This window comes from Triticum aestivum, chromosome 4A (assembly GCF_018294505.1).
Source record: "Triticum aestivum cultivar Chinese Spring chromosome 4A, IWGSC CS RefSeq v2.1, whole genome shotgun sequence".
Lineage (NCBI taxonomy): Eukaryota > Viridiplantae > Streptophyta > Magnoliopsida > Poales > Poaceae > Triticum > Triticum aestivum.
Window position 1 is genome coordinate 564,299,113 of NC_057803.1, and position 17,193 is coordinate 564,316,305.

Below are 17,193 nucleotides of genomic sequence, written 5' to 3' on the forward strand. Positions count from 1 at the left end.
GGATTGTTGGCCCAATAAACCCAATGAGAGGGAGCATGGCCTGAGGGTAGATGCATGAGAAGTCTCGCAATATGTTCAGTTTTAATAAGTTGATTGTGTTTGGCTAGTCATGTCATGTCGATGCCGTCTAATAAATGCCCCGAAGAACATCTGCAGGATGGTGATGTGTTTCACTAAACAGAGCAAATATACGCTAGCCATGTCATGTCGATGCCTTCTAACAAATCCCCCCAAAAGAAATCCATGGGATGGTTCTGCGTTTCACTCAACGGAGCAAATGTACAAAATTGCAAAAGGATTCGCTCAAACAGAAACATCGAGGGGCCTATTTGCAAGATTTTAAAAGCGTGATAGTAAAGGGAAAAAACACGGGAATTGAGAGTCACATCACTACATGCCTGTGTACAAGAGAAACATGAAATTCTTCACGCAAGGTTGGAGTGTGGGAAACTTCCTCTGAAATCTAGTACGAACAAATGAAACGAGTCTTAAGAAGGAAAAAGAACGTGACCCTACAAACCAAAGAACACACGTAGGGAAAAGAAATCATAAGAATTAGAATCCTTTAAAACTCTCCTACAAATCATTTCAACCAAAGAGACCCCGAAGCAACGGCAACGCAAATAAAGCTGATATATACTCTCGCAAAATACAGAGAGAGAATAAAGCTGGTATACTAGTACGTTTTAAACAGCAAGCCGTTGATTCTGGCGTGGCCGCACCCGCGCCGTTGCCGGATGCTGATGCCGCACGCCACGCAGCGAGATTGGCCAGGAACGGAAAGGGACCGCGCGCGTCACTCCCACGGTCATCTCCATCTCATCGAAGTAGTCACACAGGCGTGGCGTAGGGAGGCCGGGAACCAATAAAAAAGGCCGTGTCGGGCGAAGAGGAGAATCAAAGCGACTCTCCTGGTAGCAGCAGCTAGCCAGCGACTCCTGCTTTGCTTTGCTTCCTCGTCGAGGAAGAGGAAGAAGAAGATGGGGGGCGTCGGCGTCTCCCTTGCGCTGCTCGTCGCCGTCGTCCTCTCCGCCGTCGCTGCTGCCCCGCAGGTTCGCTTCTTCTCCCCCGACCGATCCCGTCGCCGCTCGAGTCAACTCTCGAAGATCCGGTTTGGTTCGTTACCTAGCTTGCGGAGATAGGGGAACTTTGAGGATCGCAAGCTTAATGGGCCCCAACCGTCCTCGGGGAAGCAACCTCGCTGGGACCCGCAGCGGAGGGGCCTCCCGCGCCGAAGCGCCGTGCTGGTGGAGCTCGATGGCGAGCCAACCGAGGGCCTTTTCTCTGATATAAGCTGATGCCAAACGCTGAAAGAAAGTCGAATAGCTCTGAAATTCTTCTAAAAAAAGCTCTGAAATGAAAATCTTTTTTTTTAATGTTTTTGTGCTGACCTTCTCAGGAAGGCATGTCAGAACGAATGTTTTTTATGGCATTTTTAGTTGCCGCGACGATAACAAATTCAGCTAGCAAACACGGCAAATCCTGGCAAGAAAAAATGAACTGAACGGATTTGCCACGCCTACCCACTAAACTTGCCATCCACGGACAACAAAATTTGCCAGACGTTCGCTAGTTATGAGGGTTCTTTTTATTTTGTTCTTTGTGTGCAAATAAGAACAAAAACCCGATCCTAGCACCGAATAGATAGGATCAGCGTGTTACTCGGTTAGCTGAATCACATATATGTTTGCTTAAAATCTCTATGTACATGCAGCTAGCCGGCACAGCCAAGGCAGAGCATTCCCTAGGAATCATCCAGGTGACTTTTAGTCCCACTCAAATTGACACCATCTTCATATCTATTGTTTGTATTACTCTTCATGATATGGTGTTGTATTGTACTGTCGCAGAAGGACATCATTCAGACGGTCAACAAGCATCCCAATGCCGGGTGGACGGCTGGACACAACCCCTACTTTGCAAACTACACTGTAAGCACTAAACAGCAACACCCTCCTGTTGTTCTCATCATCAAGGCAACATTTTTTCCTTCCTTGTATTCTGACCTGAAAATCACCCTCTTCCATGCAGATTGAGCAATTCAAGCATATCCTGGGAGTGAAGCCAACGCCTCCGGGTTTGCTCGCTGGTGTTCCGATCAAAATTCATCCAGAAATGGATCTCCCCAAGGAGTTTGACGCTAGAACTCAATGGTCCAGTTGCAGCACAATTGGGAACATACTTGGTAGGTTCAACAAGATAACTCAATGTTGACCCACTTTCAAGTTTCAGCCAGAAATTGGTTTCCTGCGTCTTTTTGATTACTTTGACTAACTCCATTTCCTCTCTACCTTTCCAATACACTGGAAAACGCGGAATCTCATGAGCAGATCAAGTAAGAATATTCACACTACCTTAAATTGTTAGCTCCATGAATGCTTACTGAATCATGCAAGATGCTCAAGGTATTATGTATGTATTGGTTAACAATGGCAGGGTCACTGTGGTGCCTGTTGGGCCTTTGCTGCCGTGGAAGCTCTCCAGGATCGTTTCTGTATTCATCTCAACATGGTGAGTGCATATGAACGACGTACCTGCTCTCAGACTACTTTCAAACAGGCACGTTTAGTCCTTATCCTTACATAACAAAGTTGCTGTTTGTACTCCTTGCAGAGCGTCTCCCTTTCGGTCAATGACCTACTGGCTTGCTGTGGTTTTCTGTGTGGTAGCGGTTGTAATGGAGGATATCCTATCAGCGCATGGCGCTACTTCCGTCGCAGTGGCGTCGTCACTGAGGAGGTATATATGATACTTTTCTACTTTGTACCATTTGAATGTTCCGATCCTCCAAGAGCGATAAGTTTCTGTTATCTAATAAAATGGTTGGTGTGTGGAATGTCAAACAGTGCAATGTAAACTCAACGTCTCAGCAGTTGTTAATGCAAGATGTACTGAAATTCTTCCGTAAATCTTACAGTTGAGTTAATGCATAGATGCTATGTGGTGTGAAATGCTAACAGTGTAAATTTGAACCAAAACATAAGGGAGTTATTTCCTCTGTTCACTATTATAAGATGTTCTAACTTTTTTCTAAATTGGATGTATGTAGACACGTTTTAGTGTGTTTGTTCACTCATTTCAGTCCGTATGTAGTCCATATTGAAATATCCAAAATGTCGTATAATAGTGGATGGAGGGAGTAGTGGTTAGTAGGAGCATATTGTATTCTACAGTTTTACTGATTATGTAAACTCATCCCAAGTTGCTTTGAGAAAAAAATACATGTGTCTTGTTTAAAGCATAGGAAATTTCTTGCAGCTTAACACGAAACATAAAATACATGAACCATCGTCAAAATTTCCATTAATCTTCATGAAAATTGATCCCAATGCACATATGTGGCTCCTCTTTCCTCGCCTACCATGGCTGAAAGTTAGATCATGTCCACCCTTGGTGGCTGCTTTGTTAGCTTCATCATTTTGGGTTTTCTCCTGTTCCATATTAATGTATATTTACTTAAATAGCACTTTCCCATACTGTTTGCTGTATAAAATTCTGCTTGGCATACCATTAACCTGGAAAAAAACACTTTTTGGCAGTGCGATCCATACTTCGATCAGACTGGTTGCCAGCATCCTGGATGCGAGCCAGCTTATCCTACACCAAAATGTCAAAGGAAATGCAAGGTGGAGAACCAAGCGTGGAAGGAAAATAAGCATTTCAGTGTTAACGCGTACAGAGTACATTCTAATCCCCATGACATCATGGCAGAGGTCTACAAAAATGGCCCTGTAGAAGTTGCTTTCACCGTTTATGAGGTAACTTCAGTATTTTTCCTATTTCTGACTTTTAACCCGAGGTTCTAAAAATTGCTATTTAGCAGAAGTCGTGGCGGATCCTGGGTTGGTTGCAGTTACTGAAGTAAATTATTAGCAAAAGCTTAGAAACAACTAACATAGGCACTCTAGTGAGTAAGATGAAGCATGCAATGCTGTTGTACGGTGTTTCTTCAGTTCGCTAGTCATTTGATATACAGCTCATATGCTTGGTGATAAGATGACAAAGAATCAAAAGGAAGTATCTTATTTCTCGGGTTACTGATTTAGTACTGCCAAATTTTGGACTTCGCACACTACAAATCAGGAGTATACAAGCACATCACAGGTGGCGTGATGGGAGGTCATGCCGTCAAGTTGATCGGTTGGGGAACCAGTGATGCTGGCGAGGATTACTGGGTACATTGTTGATTCCCCATATCACACTATATGTTGAACAATGATCAAGTCCTGATATGTTTTCTTTGTCTTCTGCTTTTCAGCTTCTTGCAAATCAGTGGAACAGAGGCTGGGGTGATGTAAGTTTGTGACAAATTCCTCGCATTGTTAAATGTTATTAACAGAGTATTGGGCTGAATTAATAAAGAAATATGGTAATGCATTGTAGGACGGATACTTCAAGATCATAAGGGGCGAGAATGAATGTGGCATCGAAGGCGATGTTACTGCCGGTATGCCCTCGACAAAGAACACGGCCAGAAACAATGATGTCGCCTTTGGAACGGCCATACTTTGAGGAGAGCACGAACACAGTTGAAATTAGCTGTTTGCATGTCAAATGAAGCCACTAATTTAACTCTGTGGGTTCCATGATACTGTATTCTGTACACTAGCGCAAACGCTGATATGTTGTTCAAACAACACTTGTTCAGAAACAGAAGGGGATAATAATGTCAATAAAAACATAAGGATGTCATCTCTTCAATCATTATGTGCTATGTTTCATTTTTAGTGTGCAGAGTTGATCTGTACCACAGAGATGAGCTCATGATGAACGGTACTGTAAAATGGAAGAATCCAAGTAGAGCCACCAGTGCACATGAGCTATGATACAAATCGGTGAAATCTGATAGAAGTGTCACTCAGGAAAATTATTCAATGATAAGATGTCGTGTTGGTAACATTTTATCATGAGCTCACTAGCATTCACTCTTTTGACGAATTCAGATTTGACAAGAAAAGGCAGGTATATCATGAATGTGTGTGGATATGAGCATCGGGTTAACATTGATCATGCAAGGCAAAGCACAGGGTCTTCTTCTCTCATTGAAATGCTCTGTTAAGAATGTAGTCATGGATTACAACACACATTAACATTTACATTCTTCCCTCCACTATTCTCCGACGAAGAAGAAAAAGGAACCTACCACCCACCACCCAGCTTCCCACTCCCTGCCCCCTCCAGTCAGACTAACCTTCTAAACAAAGAGAAGACCCAGATACTGACACCAGGCACCCATCTTCGGGTGCCCAGGTGAAATGGACCTCTACTTTCCGTATCCTACAATTGGAAAGCATTGGCTAAAAACGAAAATGAATATGGATAGGGCAATGCGGCTTATACTTTACACCTCTGAGCTTCAGCCAGAGTAAAAAGGGGAAGAAGCGCTCCCCGGGAAGTTGTCATATCCAGGAAGACTTCTTCTCGCCGTATCCTGTGCATGGAACGCCCTTCTCTTCTTCCTCCCTCTTGCTAAAAAGGGTCTGGTCCGAGCAATCAAGACCCGCCCCACATGCCGTATTGTACAACTCGCAAGCGGAGTAGCATACCCGAAGCCTGTTGTCCCCATCCTCGTCGCACCTTTGAATTGAGATCTGATCAATGGAGTAATAAGAATGAGATGAGAAGACAGTTTTCCCTCTTAACAGCACAAACCTATAAGGCCACATATACAAGGAGGGCATAGCCGCATGGCCAATAAAATTGTCTATTAACTTAAACATCACCACTACTTGGCATCGTACATACTGCAATCTATTTAAGTATATATGCTTCTTCAAAGTGGCATCTATTGGTCTATTTGAGGTAAGTTGTGCAACTTAATCTATTATGCTTGTTTTTAGAAGCTGTAGTGAGAGCTAAACTTCTTGTAAGTATGCAGCTGAAGTTAAACATTCCAAAAATAGGAAGATAATCTAAGTGCCACTATTCACCCACTTAATGCTTGCAGCAATTAACAGCAAAATATAATCTCATGGGTAAGCAACTGTGGCTACACAAGTTTGAAATATCAGAAGGAAGTTAATGACATAAACATTTGAGAAATGGTCAGAGGGAACAGTACCCAGCAAGCCAGCCGCTTCGCCGCTGCTGCACAATTGGCATTGTTGAAGAAGTTAAGGAAGGTCCGCCCACTTGGCATCAATCTATTGTAATTTGGCACAAGAACTACTGCTTCGAGTTGCTGTAGTATGCTGAGTTCACTTGGTGCACAATGCTGCCCATCAGAATCCCGAACCAGTACATCATGACACATTGACAGGCTGGGCAGTATTGTCGAACCCTTTTGACAAGTGTAGCCCGCATAATCTGAACATCGAAACTCACATTTACCATTGTCACAAACCCCTCCATGCAAACTACACTGCTCATCACAAACCGCTGCATACAATGAAAACAAGACATTACTATTGCTTGTTCAATCAAGAGCAGAGCAACTAATCAACGCATTGTGAGTTTCCGATGTTTGATCATTCTAAAATTGCAAACTTTACTGATATCACAAACCATGTCTTTCATCCCACAACGCAAATGGATTTGTTCAATATAGGTATGTGAAATTCTTCAGGCCTTCACCATGGCCTAAACCTCATGAATACAGCCCGCAGTAATAGATGTGTGCATCTATAGAGACTTTCAGTTATTAAGCTTTTACCTGTTGAGCAGTCAATTCCCGTCCAGCCACTTTCGCATTCACAGATCCCATTAGCTTTGCATATACCATGACCACTGCACTTGTCTGGGCAAGATCCTGTTGACCCAAACCAACACTAGTTAGTAAACAGAATGAGCACTTCAACATATCAGGATGGCGATCATGCCAATTTCTCAAGAAATGAAGGACTACACATTCTTCGTATGACCAATAATTGCAGATTGTACATGTTGGCTATTTGCCTCATCCTGATTGACAATTCACATGAAAAAGAACACGACAAAAGTTGCATGGCACATTTGCCACCAAAAGAATGTTTCACTTGAACCTCCAGGTTATTCATCATCATTCCCAGGATACAAAATTAGAGAATTTGTGCTGAAAAAGTTAATAACTGGAAGAAAAAATAAAGACACGTCCAGGGCTGTGCAGCTGTATACTCACTTCTACTGCAGTCATGGTCATGGAACCCAGGGAAGCAGTGGCAGGTTCCAGCAATGCAATCACCATTGAAACTGCACGACTTGGGGCACTGGCCGCTTATTTGGACTGGTACGGTGTTGCATAATTCATGATATGCCGGGCAAATCAAGTCCCCTTCAGCACAAAATTAACTTGGGTGAGAAGTGAGAACTAAAGAACAGAGCTTGATTTAATACACCTTAGACAACAAAACACACCATTGAAGCCTGGGAACTGAACTGGGCCACCAGATTCTGGACATGACTTCCAGACGCCGTCAACAGCAACCTATCATTGTTCAACAGTATTTTAAAATTGACAGTAGGAACATGATTCATAATTCATTGCTTGAGCAAATGTGATGTGGCCAGTATCAGAAACAGTATGATGATGCGTTAAAAAACACAAAACATGAAGATAATCACCCAAGAAAAAGAGAAAGCTAGCTGAATGACTGCATTGTAGGTAGCAAAAATAGTATAATCACGTGGCACATCAATCTCCATACAAATCCAATGGTGACAAGAGTTATCGATCAAATCCATAACCATATTCGACATTTTAAAATCTGCACACAAGATTACCATTGGTGCACGTGAAGTAGACCAAACTTACTGTCATTGTCATTTAGTATTTTAGGAGTGAAGAACCGAACATAAGTTCTTATAGCCATAGATTATATTTTGGCAATTATTATGATGAACATTACAAATAACAGACACCACACATGGAATGGAAATATAACACTGCACGAGAATATTTGGAAAAAGACAGGGTCCAAGCACAGTTTAACTTTGTGCAAAGTGATATAATAAATGAAACAGTAGCCACCTCTAAGGAGTTATTTGTGCAGCGATGCTGATAACAGCCATTTCCCTGGGTCATAGATCCACGGACAAACCCAGTTCGCACTAGTGTTGAAGCCATACACCTGTACGTTGGCGAATTTTCAGAAAACAGTCAGAATTGTGAAACGGGGTGTTTTATAATGAGCATGCATCCAAATTATCTTCAGCAGTCTCACCTCGAGTTACTTCCTCGTACTTCACCTAACATTCTGTCAGGTGCTCGTGCACTATTTACGTCAGTGCACGAGCCATCGGAATAAGCAACAAAATATGTGCAGTAATCAGCTAATGATGACTGTCCACCTACAGATGTGAAATTGTGTATGAGAAACTCAAAACATAACATGCTGACATACAAGTATCGAAGGATTAAGAAGGAAAGAAGATAAAAAGGATGGAGGGTCCTTCTGTTGTTGTGTGTTGTGACGTAATCTAATTACTAGGTGATCTGTACTCATTTTCTGGTGTGCAAGTAATATGTCTCTGTTACAGCACGACAGCAGCCAAAGAAAATGAAGTGCTTTCTGAAACAAAAAATGCATAACAGACCCTAAGATTGAATAGAACATGAAAAAAAGACTTCCAGAAAGAATAATTGATTTTTTAACCTCAGAGATAGTTCTAAAACTGATCCCCTCAATAGCTTATCAGGATCACCTCTTGGATTAGGTGATTCAACTTACTCTGCAATGGGAGATTATTGCGAAACAGCAGCAGAAGGCAAAGCTTTGCACACTTTTCAGAGAGGATAGAGTGGATTGATGGGGTACTCCCAAGTCCTAACATACCAACAACTATATACTAATTGCACCCAACCAAAGTTATGCATTTAGTACAAAAAAAATAGTGTGCCTCCCCCCCTCAACTAAGAGGAGGTGTAAGAACTAACAGCGATTAAACAGAAAACTTAAATCCATATTAAGAGTTCTCTATGTCATTTGAACAGCCCGTATAATGTCAGAAAAAAGGACCATTTATCTCACCTTTATTGGCTTGAGGGAAATATTGAGCCCACTTGGGCAAGTCCCCACTATAGCTAACTATAGGACAGTAACCTTCTGCCTCCCTATTGTATGTGCATCCTGATAGTTGAGTTGTGTTGCAGCGGTATGCCCCTTTCCATGAATTGCAGGGGGAGATCGCAAACTCTGTTCCCTGATTTCGACCCCAGTCTAAATGCTCAGCCATGCTATAATTAGCTTGATACCATCCACTGTCCTCCAATAATGCTAAAGTCATCTTTGAAACCACTGATCTTGTATCCACCGACCCAGTCATGATCTCATTCATTAAGAGTCTTTTCTCCCAATGTGAACCTGTTAAGAGTGTCAAATGTTAGTGAAGGGAGGAAATCTACACAACTGGGGGTATTCTCAACTCATGTAATACGTAAATGTCAGAAAATACAAACATCAAACTATGGAGACTTATGTTATGGCAGCAGTACCTGAGGTACCCCTGCCTCCGCCATCTTCCAATTCCAGCCCACTGAAGTTCTGGGAAAATGCCTAGCACGATGAAGAAATGTATCAATTAGTATGAAGCAGCTTTCTTTATGTAGGTACCATATAAAAATGGAGAAGCGATTGACAGTGGCAATCACATGAACAATCCAAAAGATTCAACATAGCTCACAAATCTTCAGTTACTACTTACTCCATAATGATGCCTAGAGTGCATTACAACTCGAGGAAGGACAACACGGGTAACCATTCTTCCAAGCTTTTCGTCCAAAGCCTGAACAGTAACCTGAAAAGAGAGAGATTGAGATCAGTGTGCAATGCGAACTAGGCAAGGGGCATAAGCTATCATCAAAAAGAGATATGGCAGAAGTACTTCCACATAGTTTTTCAGGCTATACTACTAATCAATGGAAGTAAACAGAGAAGTTTTGCACTGGAGAAACTGAATATATGTGGTGATGTATATTCTTTCTAAAGCTCTTCTCCCTCAGACTCTAAGAGGTACCCCAAGTATGCTCCTTTGCAGAAAACTTTTTTCCCCACAAACAACTGAACGATATGACTGCACAGTAGGATTTTTTTAGCAGAAGGGACAATAATTGCCAACATAATGCCTCAACTAAATCCTTTACCTAACAGAGATATTTTGTGAATCTCTGAACATCAGTGTGCACAAGAGCAGAAGACCGAAAAGATGAGCACCAAACAATGGCCTGTCTTTGTGCCAAACCAATGGACTCAGAACCTAGTGCTGAAGACCAGGTGGCAGGCGTGATGAGGAACCTAGTGCTGAACCAATGGGTAAGGGACTAAGGGTGCATTTTTTTATTGGTGAAGATTGTTGGTCCCACATGTGAACTCACCACGAACTCCAACCTTTATAAACAAGGAAGATAAGGAAGAGAAATAGAGAACAGAGTTAAGAGTTGAGATCGTCTCTTTAAGAATCCAGAAATTAAAGAGAATCCAGAAATTCACTTGCACAGAACATACACGGTTAACTCCGCCTATGTTGTCTCAACATAGCAAGTAGCCCAGGTAAAGGAGGAGGGTTGTAATAGGCTTGGCGAGCCAACGTCAAAACTCAGCCACTCTTATGGAGATGAAACCCAAAAGATAATCATTGGGGTGTAACCATCTCAGCGACGTGCCATATCAAAGAACCCGGGTGTGGTGTCAAATGGGGGTCGGGCCATCACCCCCTGGTGGCCTGTCATATCTTGATCTGGATACGGTGGCAAGTGAGCAAGGATCGGGTCGTTGCATCCTTAGTGGCACGCTACATCGGCGCCCGGGTGAAGTGAAAAATGAGCAAGGGTCTTCGCATTTGACTCGACGAGCACGAAGGGTTAGGAAGGTAGCCGAGCCTAGGAGGATCCGCTTAGGTAGCTGGAACGTAGGGTCCCTGACAGGTAAGCTTCGGGAGCTAGTTGATGCAGCTGTGAAGAGAGGTGTTGATAGTTGGGGACTTAGTTCTCAATGTTATCAGTGTGTATGCCCCGCAAGTAGGCCCCAATGAGAACACCAAGAGGGAGTTCTGGGAAGGCCTGGAGGACATGGTTAGGAGTGTACCTATTGGCAAGAAGCTCTTCATAGGAGACCTCAATGGCCACGTGGGTACATCAATCACGGGTTTTGAAGGGGTGCATGGGGGCTTCGGCTATGGCATCAAGAATCAAGGAGAAGATGTCTTAAGCTTTGCTCTAGCCTACGACATGATCATAGCTAACACCCTCTTTAAAAAGAGAGAATCGCATTTGGTGACTTTTAGTTGTTGTCAACACTCTAGCCAGATTGGTTTCATCCTCTTGAGAAAAGCAGACAAGCATGCTTGCCTAGATTGTAAGGTGATACCTGGAGAGAGTGTTGTCCCTCAGCATAAGCTTGTGGTGGCTGACTTCCGCTTTCGGATTCGTGTCCTTCTCCTTATAGCCTTCTGGGCATCATCGTTCCACCACCAGGTATCTCTAGCTTCACTTCTACTTCCCCTGGATAGGAGTGTAGACAACATAGAGAAGTACAAGGTGCCAAAGAAGGCCGCCAAGCGAGCTATGAGTGAAGCAAGGGGCCGGGCATATGAGGACCTCTACCAACGGTTAGGCACGAAGGAAAGCGAAAGGGACATCTATAAGATGGCCAAGATCAGAGAGAGGAAGACGAGGGATGTCAACCAAGTCAAATGCATCAAAGACAGAGCAAACCAGCTCCTGGTGAAGGATGAGGAGATAAAGCATAGATGGCGGGAGTACTTCGACAAGTTGTTCAATGGGGAGAATGAGAGCTCTAGCATTGAACTGGATGACTCCTTTGATGATACCAACATGCGTTTTGTGCAGCGAATCCAGGAGTCTGAGGTCAAGGAGGAAGGATGAAAGGAGGCAAGGCGATGGACCCTGATTGTATCCCCATTGAGGTGTGGAGAAGCCTCGGAGACATAACGATAGTATGGGTAACTAAGCTTTTCGACCACATTTTTCAGGCGAACAAGATACCAAAAGAACGGAGATGGAGTATATTAGTATTAATCTTTAAGAACAAGGGGGATGTCCAGAGTTGTACTAATTACCATGGAATTAAGCTGATGAGTCATACAATGAAGCTGTGGGAGAGAGTCATTGAGCACTGCTTAAGTAGAATGACGAGCATGACCAAAAATCAGTTTGGTTTCATGCCTGAGAGGTCGACCATGGAAGCCATTTTCTTGGTACGACAACTTATGGAGAGATACAGAGAGTAAAAGGATATGCATATGGTGTTCACTGACTTGGAGAAGGCATACGATAAGATACCACGGAATGTCATGTGGCGGGCCTTGAAAAAACACAAAGTCCCAGCAAAGTACATTACCCTCATCAAGGACATGTACGTTAATGTTGTGACAAGTGTTCGAACAAGTGATGGCGACACTGATGACTTCCTGATTAAAATAGGACTGCACCAGGGGTCAGCTTTGAGCCCTTATCTTTTTGCTTTGGTGATGGATGAGATCACAAGGGATATACAAGGAGATATCCCATGGTGTATGCTCGCGGGTGATGTGGTGCTAGTCGATGATAGTCGAACAGGGGTTGATAGGAAGTTAGAATATGGAGACAAACCTTGGAATCAAAAGGTTTTAGACTTGGTATAACTAAAACCGAGTACATGACGTGCGGTTTCAGTACTACTAGGCATGAGGAGGAGAGGTTAGCCTTGATGGGCATGTGGTGCCTCATAAGGACACCTTTCGATATTTGGGGTCGATGTTGCAGAAGGATGGGGATATCGGTGAAGATGTGAACCATCGATCGAATGGATGATTGCCACCAAGCTTCTGGCGTTCTCTGTGACAAGAGAGTGCCACAAAAGCTAAAAGGCAGGTTCTATAGGACGGTGATTCGACCCGCAATGTTGTACGGCACTGAGTGTTGGCCAACTAAATAGTGACACGTTCAACAGTTAGGTGTGGCGCAGATGCGCATGTTGAGATGGATGTGTGGCCACGCAAGGACCAGGTCCAGAATGATGATATACGAGATAGAGTTGGGGTAGCACAGATTGAAGAGAAACTTGTCCAACATCGTCTGAGATGGTTTGGTCATATTCAGAGGCCTCCAGAAGCTCTGGTGCACAGCGGACGGCTAAAGCATGCTGATAATGTCAAGAGAGGTCAGGGTAGACCGAACTTGACATGGGAGGAGTCCGTAAATAGAGATCTGAAGGACTGGAGTATCACCAAAGAACTAGCCATGGACCGCGTGGAAGCTTGCTATCCAATGCCAGAACCATGAGTTGGTTGGAGATCTTTTGGGTTTTAGCTCTAGCCTACCCCAACTTGTTTGGGGCTAAAGGCTTTGTTGTTGTTGTATGGAACATACACGGTTCTCCCAATCATGGTCCTCACTTATGGGACATTCTTGCGTAGGTTTGTTTCCAACAACTAGTTGAGTGAGAAGTGATGCGCTGCCTATTGCACCAAGGCATGGAAGAAAATTATGGTCTATCATTCTATATGAATCATATGTAGTGAATATCAAGCCACCTGGGTATACTCCTTAGCAAGGCATGCCCGCATCAGCTACCATGCCAGCCAGTTAATGCTCATTACACATAAAAAGGCTTTAGCACAGATATCATATGGCTGTTGTGAGAGATTTGAAAGCATCAATGCATAGTGGACTATTTAACCACAAGTGTTGAGGTTTGCCAATTGGTTGTTCCTCAATATGCGTACAGGCCTTTCTGGCTTTTCTTATAATTATTGCAATTAATAATATGAGTACAGGCCTTTCTGGCTTTTCGTATATAATGGATTGCGATTCATAAGAATAATCTCATAAGCTGGGTTTATAGCACATATGCCAAACATTCCAACAGGCTCATTTCTTAATAGATAAGCCCCAAAAGTTGTGCAAATATCTCCTGACTTATTAGTACTTATAAACTTGGAGATTATTCATGACTTCTCAGCTTAAACCTAAGTCGTAATACTAGGCTGATATGGTAAGGTGGCAACTAACATGTAAGGCTGCCCAACAACTGTAGTGCCCACTGGATTGTTGAGCGCTTCAGTCATAAACCCTTTAAAGATACTCCCTCTGGTCCTTTTTAGTTTGCATATAACATTTGACTGAAGTCAAGCCTCATAAAGTTTGACCAACTTTGTAGAAAAAAGTGCCAACATTCACGATCTGAAATCAATACCACTAGATGTGTCATGACTTAAAGTTTCATATTATATAATTTTAGCATGGCAGATGTTGATATTTTTTCATATAAATACGGTCAAACTTTGTGAAGTTTGACTCCAGAAAATTCTAATATGCAGAGTAAAAAGGACCGGAGGGAGTAAAAGGTAAATGCAGTTTTGACTGTTACATCTAACCCAAATACAATAAAGCAATCATCAGCACTTAACACTGGGATCCACAACAGCAGATGGAAATATACTACACCAATAAGAGGAAAGACATTGTCAATTACCTGATCACGCCTTCTTTTCCTTTCGTCACGAAAATGTGTGAAGGCATGAGGATCAAAGCCTAGAACATGCATGACCTCATGTATCAAAGTAGCAGAAAGTAATGTTTCTGCTTCAGCCGTCAAATGACGTGGGGCCACATTAACATGTCCTACAAAACATGCATATGTTCAGAATAGCACTAGAACCTCTCCTGCCTGTTAATATTTGTATGTGAAGCTTGAGTGGGTTAACAAACCTGCAATTGCACGACCCCATTGGTCCCGTTCACAGGCTACAGCCCACGCAAGGGTGTTGCCTGTTGTTGGTCTAGTTGTTACTAAGAGTACTAAATCAGCATTAGCAACACCATCTGCAATTCAGGGGAAAAATCAATGGAGAACCAGATCAAAAAGGCTACAAGATGGCCTAATTATAACGGCAAATTACCTTCAATATACGCATGGGGAAGCTGTACGCCTCCATCCTGGCCACAAGCAGAGTACCCACTGAGCCGCAGGTTCCCCTTGACAGGTTCGACAGCTAAAGCTTTTCTGAACCACTCTACTGTTTGTCCCAGTGCCTGCCAGTAATCCAACTCAGCATTTAGCACACAGAATAACATGACAATAGCGTATCCTGTCTTTTTTAAGCTATGCCACATTTCAGATCAAGTGACAGACAGAACCACCAAAAGCACAAGAACTGCACCTTCCGAAGTCGTTGCTTCTTGTCCTCCCCAGCTATATCTTCAAAGGTGCAATTGTACCAGCAATCTCCCACCAATGGTGGGTCTCCGTGAGGAGAACAGATAGGTGTTCCTGGTGCTGATGGTACAGGCGGTTCACCAAGCTAGCAAAACCAAACAGCAAACTGAGGATTAGAACCAGGATATTAAAGCAGCTCCTGGCGCGATCATAAGCTTCCGCCAGACCTACCTTGACAATGTCACCGACATTTTTACAATCCCGGTCGGGTGAGTGCCCAACAGCATCATAGTTGAGGTATATCCGTATTGGCTTCTTGACATTGCTCCGTGGAGCACGCCAAGATGACACCCCCAACAATTGCCTGCCTCTTACGCGCTCCACTTTCTCTCGGGGCACATGGTATACTTGTGGCATGACAGAATACTCCTTCCGACCAGCGCGTCGCCGCTGATGCAGTATCTCGTCGTGGATGCAGGAATGGCTAAGGTAAACATCCTTGTCTCCAGCATCAGCGCTTTCCAGAGACAATGTTTTGCCGTCGTCGGAATTTGCACTAGCTCCTCCAGACCAGACTAGAATCAAAACAATCTGCAGCACAAGCAAGAAGGAAAGAATTAGTTACGGGTAGCAATATAAATGCAGCAGCTCCTTGTAATGGTACTGGACCACAGGCGGTAAGAACTGCATCAGCAAATTGAATAGGCAAACAGCAAGGAATCCATCCAAAAACGGCAAGTTTTGATTCATCTGCTTTCACTAGTCTAACTGCGACCCAGATGCCCAAAAATAGTAGCTCCTCCGGGAGAAACATTCCCTTCCTTGCCCAAGAAAGTCCGCGGCGGAACAGTAAAACCCTACACCAGAGAGGGCGGGCCAAATCTACCAAATCGCCACGAGAAATCCAAAATGCGAACCAATTCGTACGAAATCCCTCCCAAGGCGAAGTGAATATCTGGACCATTTCGCCCCAAATCCACGAAACCCGGGGGGCTGACCCCGGCCGGATCGAGGGAGCAGCTCACCTGGAGCCTGACGAGCCATAGCACCCTCCCGCGGCGGCCGCTCGCGTCCATGTAGTAGTAAGCTGGCCCCCGCAGCGTCCCGCCGCTCCCATTCACCGCCGCCGCCTCCCCGTCTCCGCCAGCCTCCACCTCATCCCTGGTCCGCACGGAATCAACGCCCCCTCCTCCTGCTCCTCCTTCCGCCTCACGCCGCGCGCAGCCTCCGCCGGGGCGACGGGTCCTGACCACGGCGCCTCCGCGCGGGCGGGGGCGCAACCGCCGGGAGCAATCAACCAGATCGAGGCCGGCCGGCGGGCGGGCGGGCGGGCGGGCCACCGCCCCCGAATGATTAGGGTTTGGTGGAGGCCCTAGCCTACCCCGGGGCTCCGTCCGAAGAGGGGAGGGGAGGGAGTAGGAAGGAGGAGACGACGCGGGTGGGGGTGGGGGTGGGGGTGGGGGGAGGTATGAGTGGTGGATTTAGTCGTGAAGGCTACTACTTAGTTGTTGTTGCGGCAGCAGTACTGTCGAGACGAGGGGGGGGAGGGGAACGGCAACAGAGACAGAGACCGGATTAATAACGGGAATCAATCAGTCAGTCGATCCAACGAACGAAGCGAACGGGTTACTACTAATTATCGAACTCTGTCTCCGTTTGGTTCTCTCTCGTCCCCCTTTCCGTGCCTCGGAATTTCTGGCCCCCCCTCGGCCACGGCCTTTTCACGCCCGTGCCGGCCAGCGCGCGTGTGGCGTGGGGTGGGGTAGGGGTAGGGTGGGGTGGTGGTATTTTTACGGCTGATGTGCCATCGGGCGGTTCGGTTCGGTGGCCGCGCACCGCGGGCTTTCGGGGCGGAGACGCGGAGCCGTTTCGCGTTTTTTATCGTTGCTTTTTATGTTTTCTCTCTACCGTTGTGGCCTTTTCCTTTTTAAAAATCAAAAAATCGCCTTTGACGGCTTCCGTTTCTGTTGGTGTCGGGCGCTCGCCCGTACTAACGTAACTTCACCAACTTCCTGCCCTGAGAAGTGAAAACAACGCGAGATTTAAGCGAGTCCGAAATCGAACAAGGCTCCTAGCGTGCGTGCACGCGCCCGTGTGCTTTGCTTCAGGTTTTCCTCTCTCC

The 17,193-nt window shown here is 44.7% G+C and overlaps 2 protein-coding genes across 5 annotated transcripts; one reads left to right on the forward strand and one right to left on the reverse strand.

Moving 5' to 3' along the window:
* Positions 1–797: 797 nt before the first annotated feature.
* LOC543298 (cathepsin B-like protease 2) lies at positions 798–4,704 on the forward strand. Of its 4 annotated transcripts, none has more exons than XR_006441196.1 (11): positions 798–1,052; positions 1,715–1,759; positions 1,851–1,931; positions 2,032–2,185; positions 2,331–2,335; positions 2,437–2,511; positions 2,614–2,739; positions 3,540–3,758; positions 4,084–4,175; positions 4,259–4,294; positions 4,384–4,704. XR_006441196.1 is itself a non-coding variant. In XM_044508857.1 (11 exons), the coding sequence occupies exons 1-11, from the start codon at positions 981–983 to the stop codon at positions 4,510–4,512; spliced, it is 1,071 nt and encodes a 356-aa protein (XP_044364792.1). In that variant the 5' UTR covers positions 798–980; the 3' UTR covers positions 4,513–4,704. The 4 variants fall into 4 exon arrangements, 3 of the variants coding, with proteins under 3 accessions (XP_044364792.1, XP_044364794.1, XP_044364795.1); XM_044508857.1 differs by having other exon boundaries at positions 4,047–4,175; XM_044508859.1 differs by having other exon boundaries at positions 4,062–4,175.
* A 303-nt stretch (positions 4,705–5,007) lies between these two features.
* Positions 5,008–16,544, reverse strand: LOC123086986 (leishmanolysin homolog). The gene is made up of 16 exons (XM_044508856.1): positions 16,097–16,544; positions 15,303–15,662; positions 15,076–15,216; positions 14,815–14,947; positions 14,624–14,737; positions 14,388–14,536; positions 9,619–9,711; positions 9,410–9,470; positions 8,946–9,278; positions 8,139–8,265; positions 7,946–8,045; positions 7,333–7,402; positions 7,097–7,249; positions 6,653–6,748; positions 6,062–6,378; positions 5,008–5,591 (listed from the first exon to the last, which is right to left on the reverse strand). The coding sequence occupies exons 1-16, from the start codon at positions 16,145–16,147 to the stop codon at positions 5,400–5,402; spliced, it is 2,490 nt and encodes an 829-aa protein (XP_044364791.1). The 5' UTR covers positions 16,148–16,544; the 3' UTR covers positions 5,008–5,399.
* Positions 16,545–17,193: the final 649 nt, after the last annotated feature.

Coding starts and splice junctions, on each gene's coding strand:
- LOC123086986 (XM_044508856.1), bottom strand. CDS start 16,147: ATGGACGCGAGCGGCCGCCGCGGGAGGGTGCTATGGCTCGTCAGGCTC. Junction 8,046..8,138: donor GTACGAGGAAGTAACTCGAG/GTGAGACTGCTG, acceptor GCCAACGTACAG/GTGTATGGCTTCAACACTAG. Junction 6,749..7,096: donor TGACCATGACTGCAGTAGAA/GTGAGTATACAG, acceptor TTGGGTCAACAG/GATCTTGCCCAGACAAGTGC.
- LOC543298 (XM_044508857.1), top strand. CDS start 981: ATGGGGGGCGTCGGCGTCTCCCTTGCGCTGCTCGTCGCCGTCGTCCTC. Junction 2,740..3,539: donor GTGGCGTCGTCACTGAGGAG/GTATATATGATA, acceptor ACTTTTTGGCAG/TGCGATCCATACTTCGATCA. Junction 4,295..4,383: donor GGAACAGAGGCTGGGGTGAT/GTAAGTTTGTGA, acceptor AATGCATTGTAG/GACGGATACTTCAAGATCAT.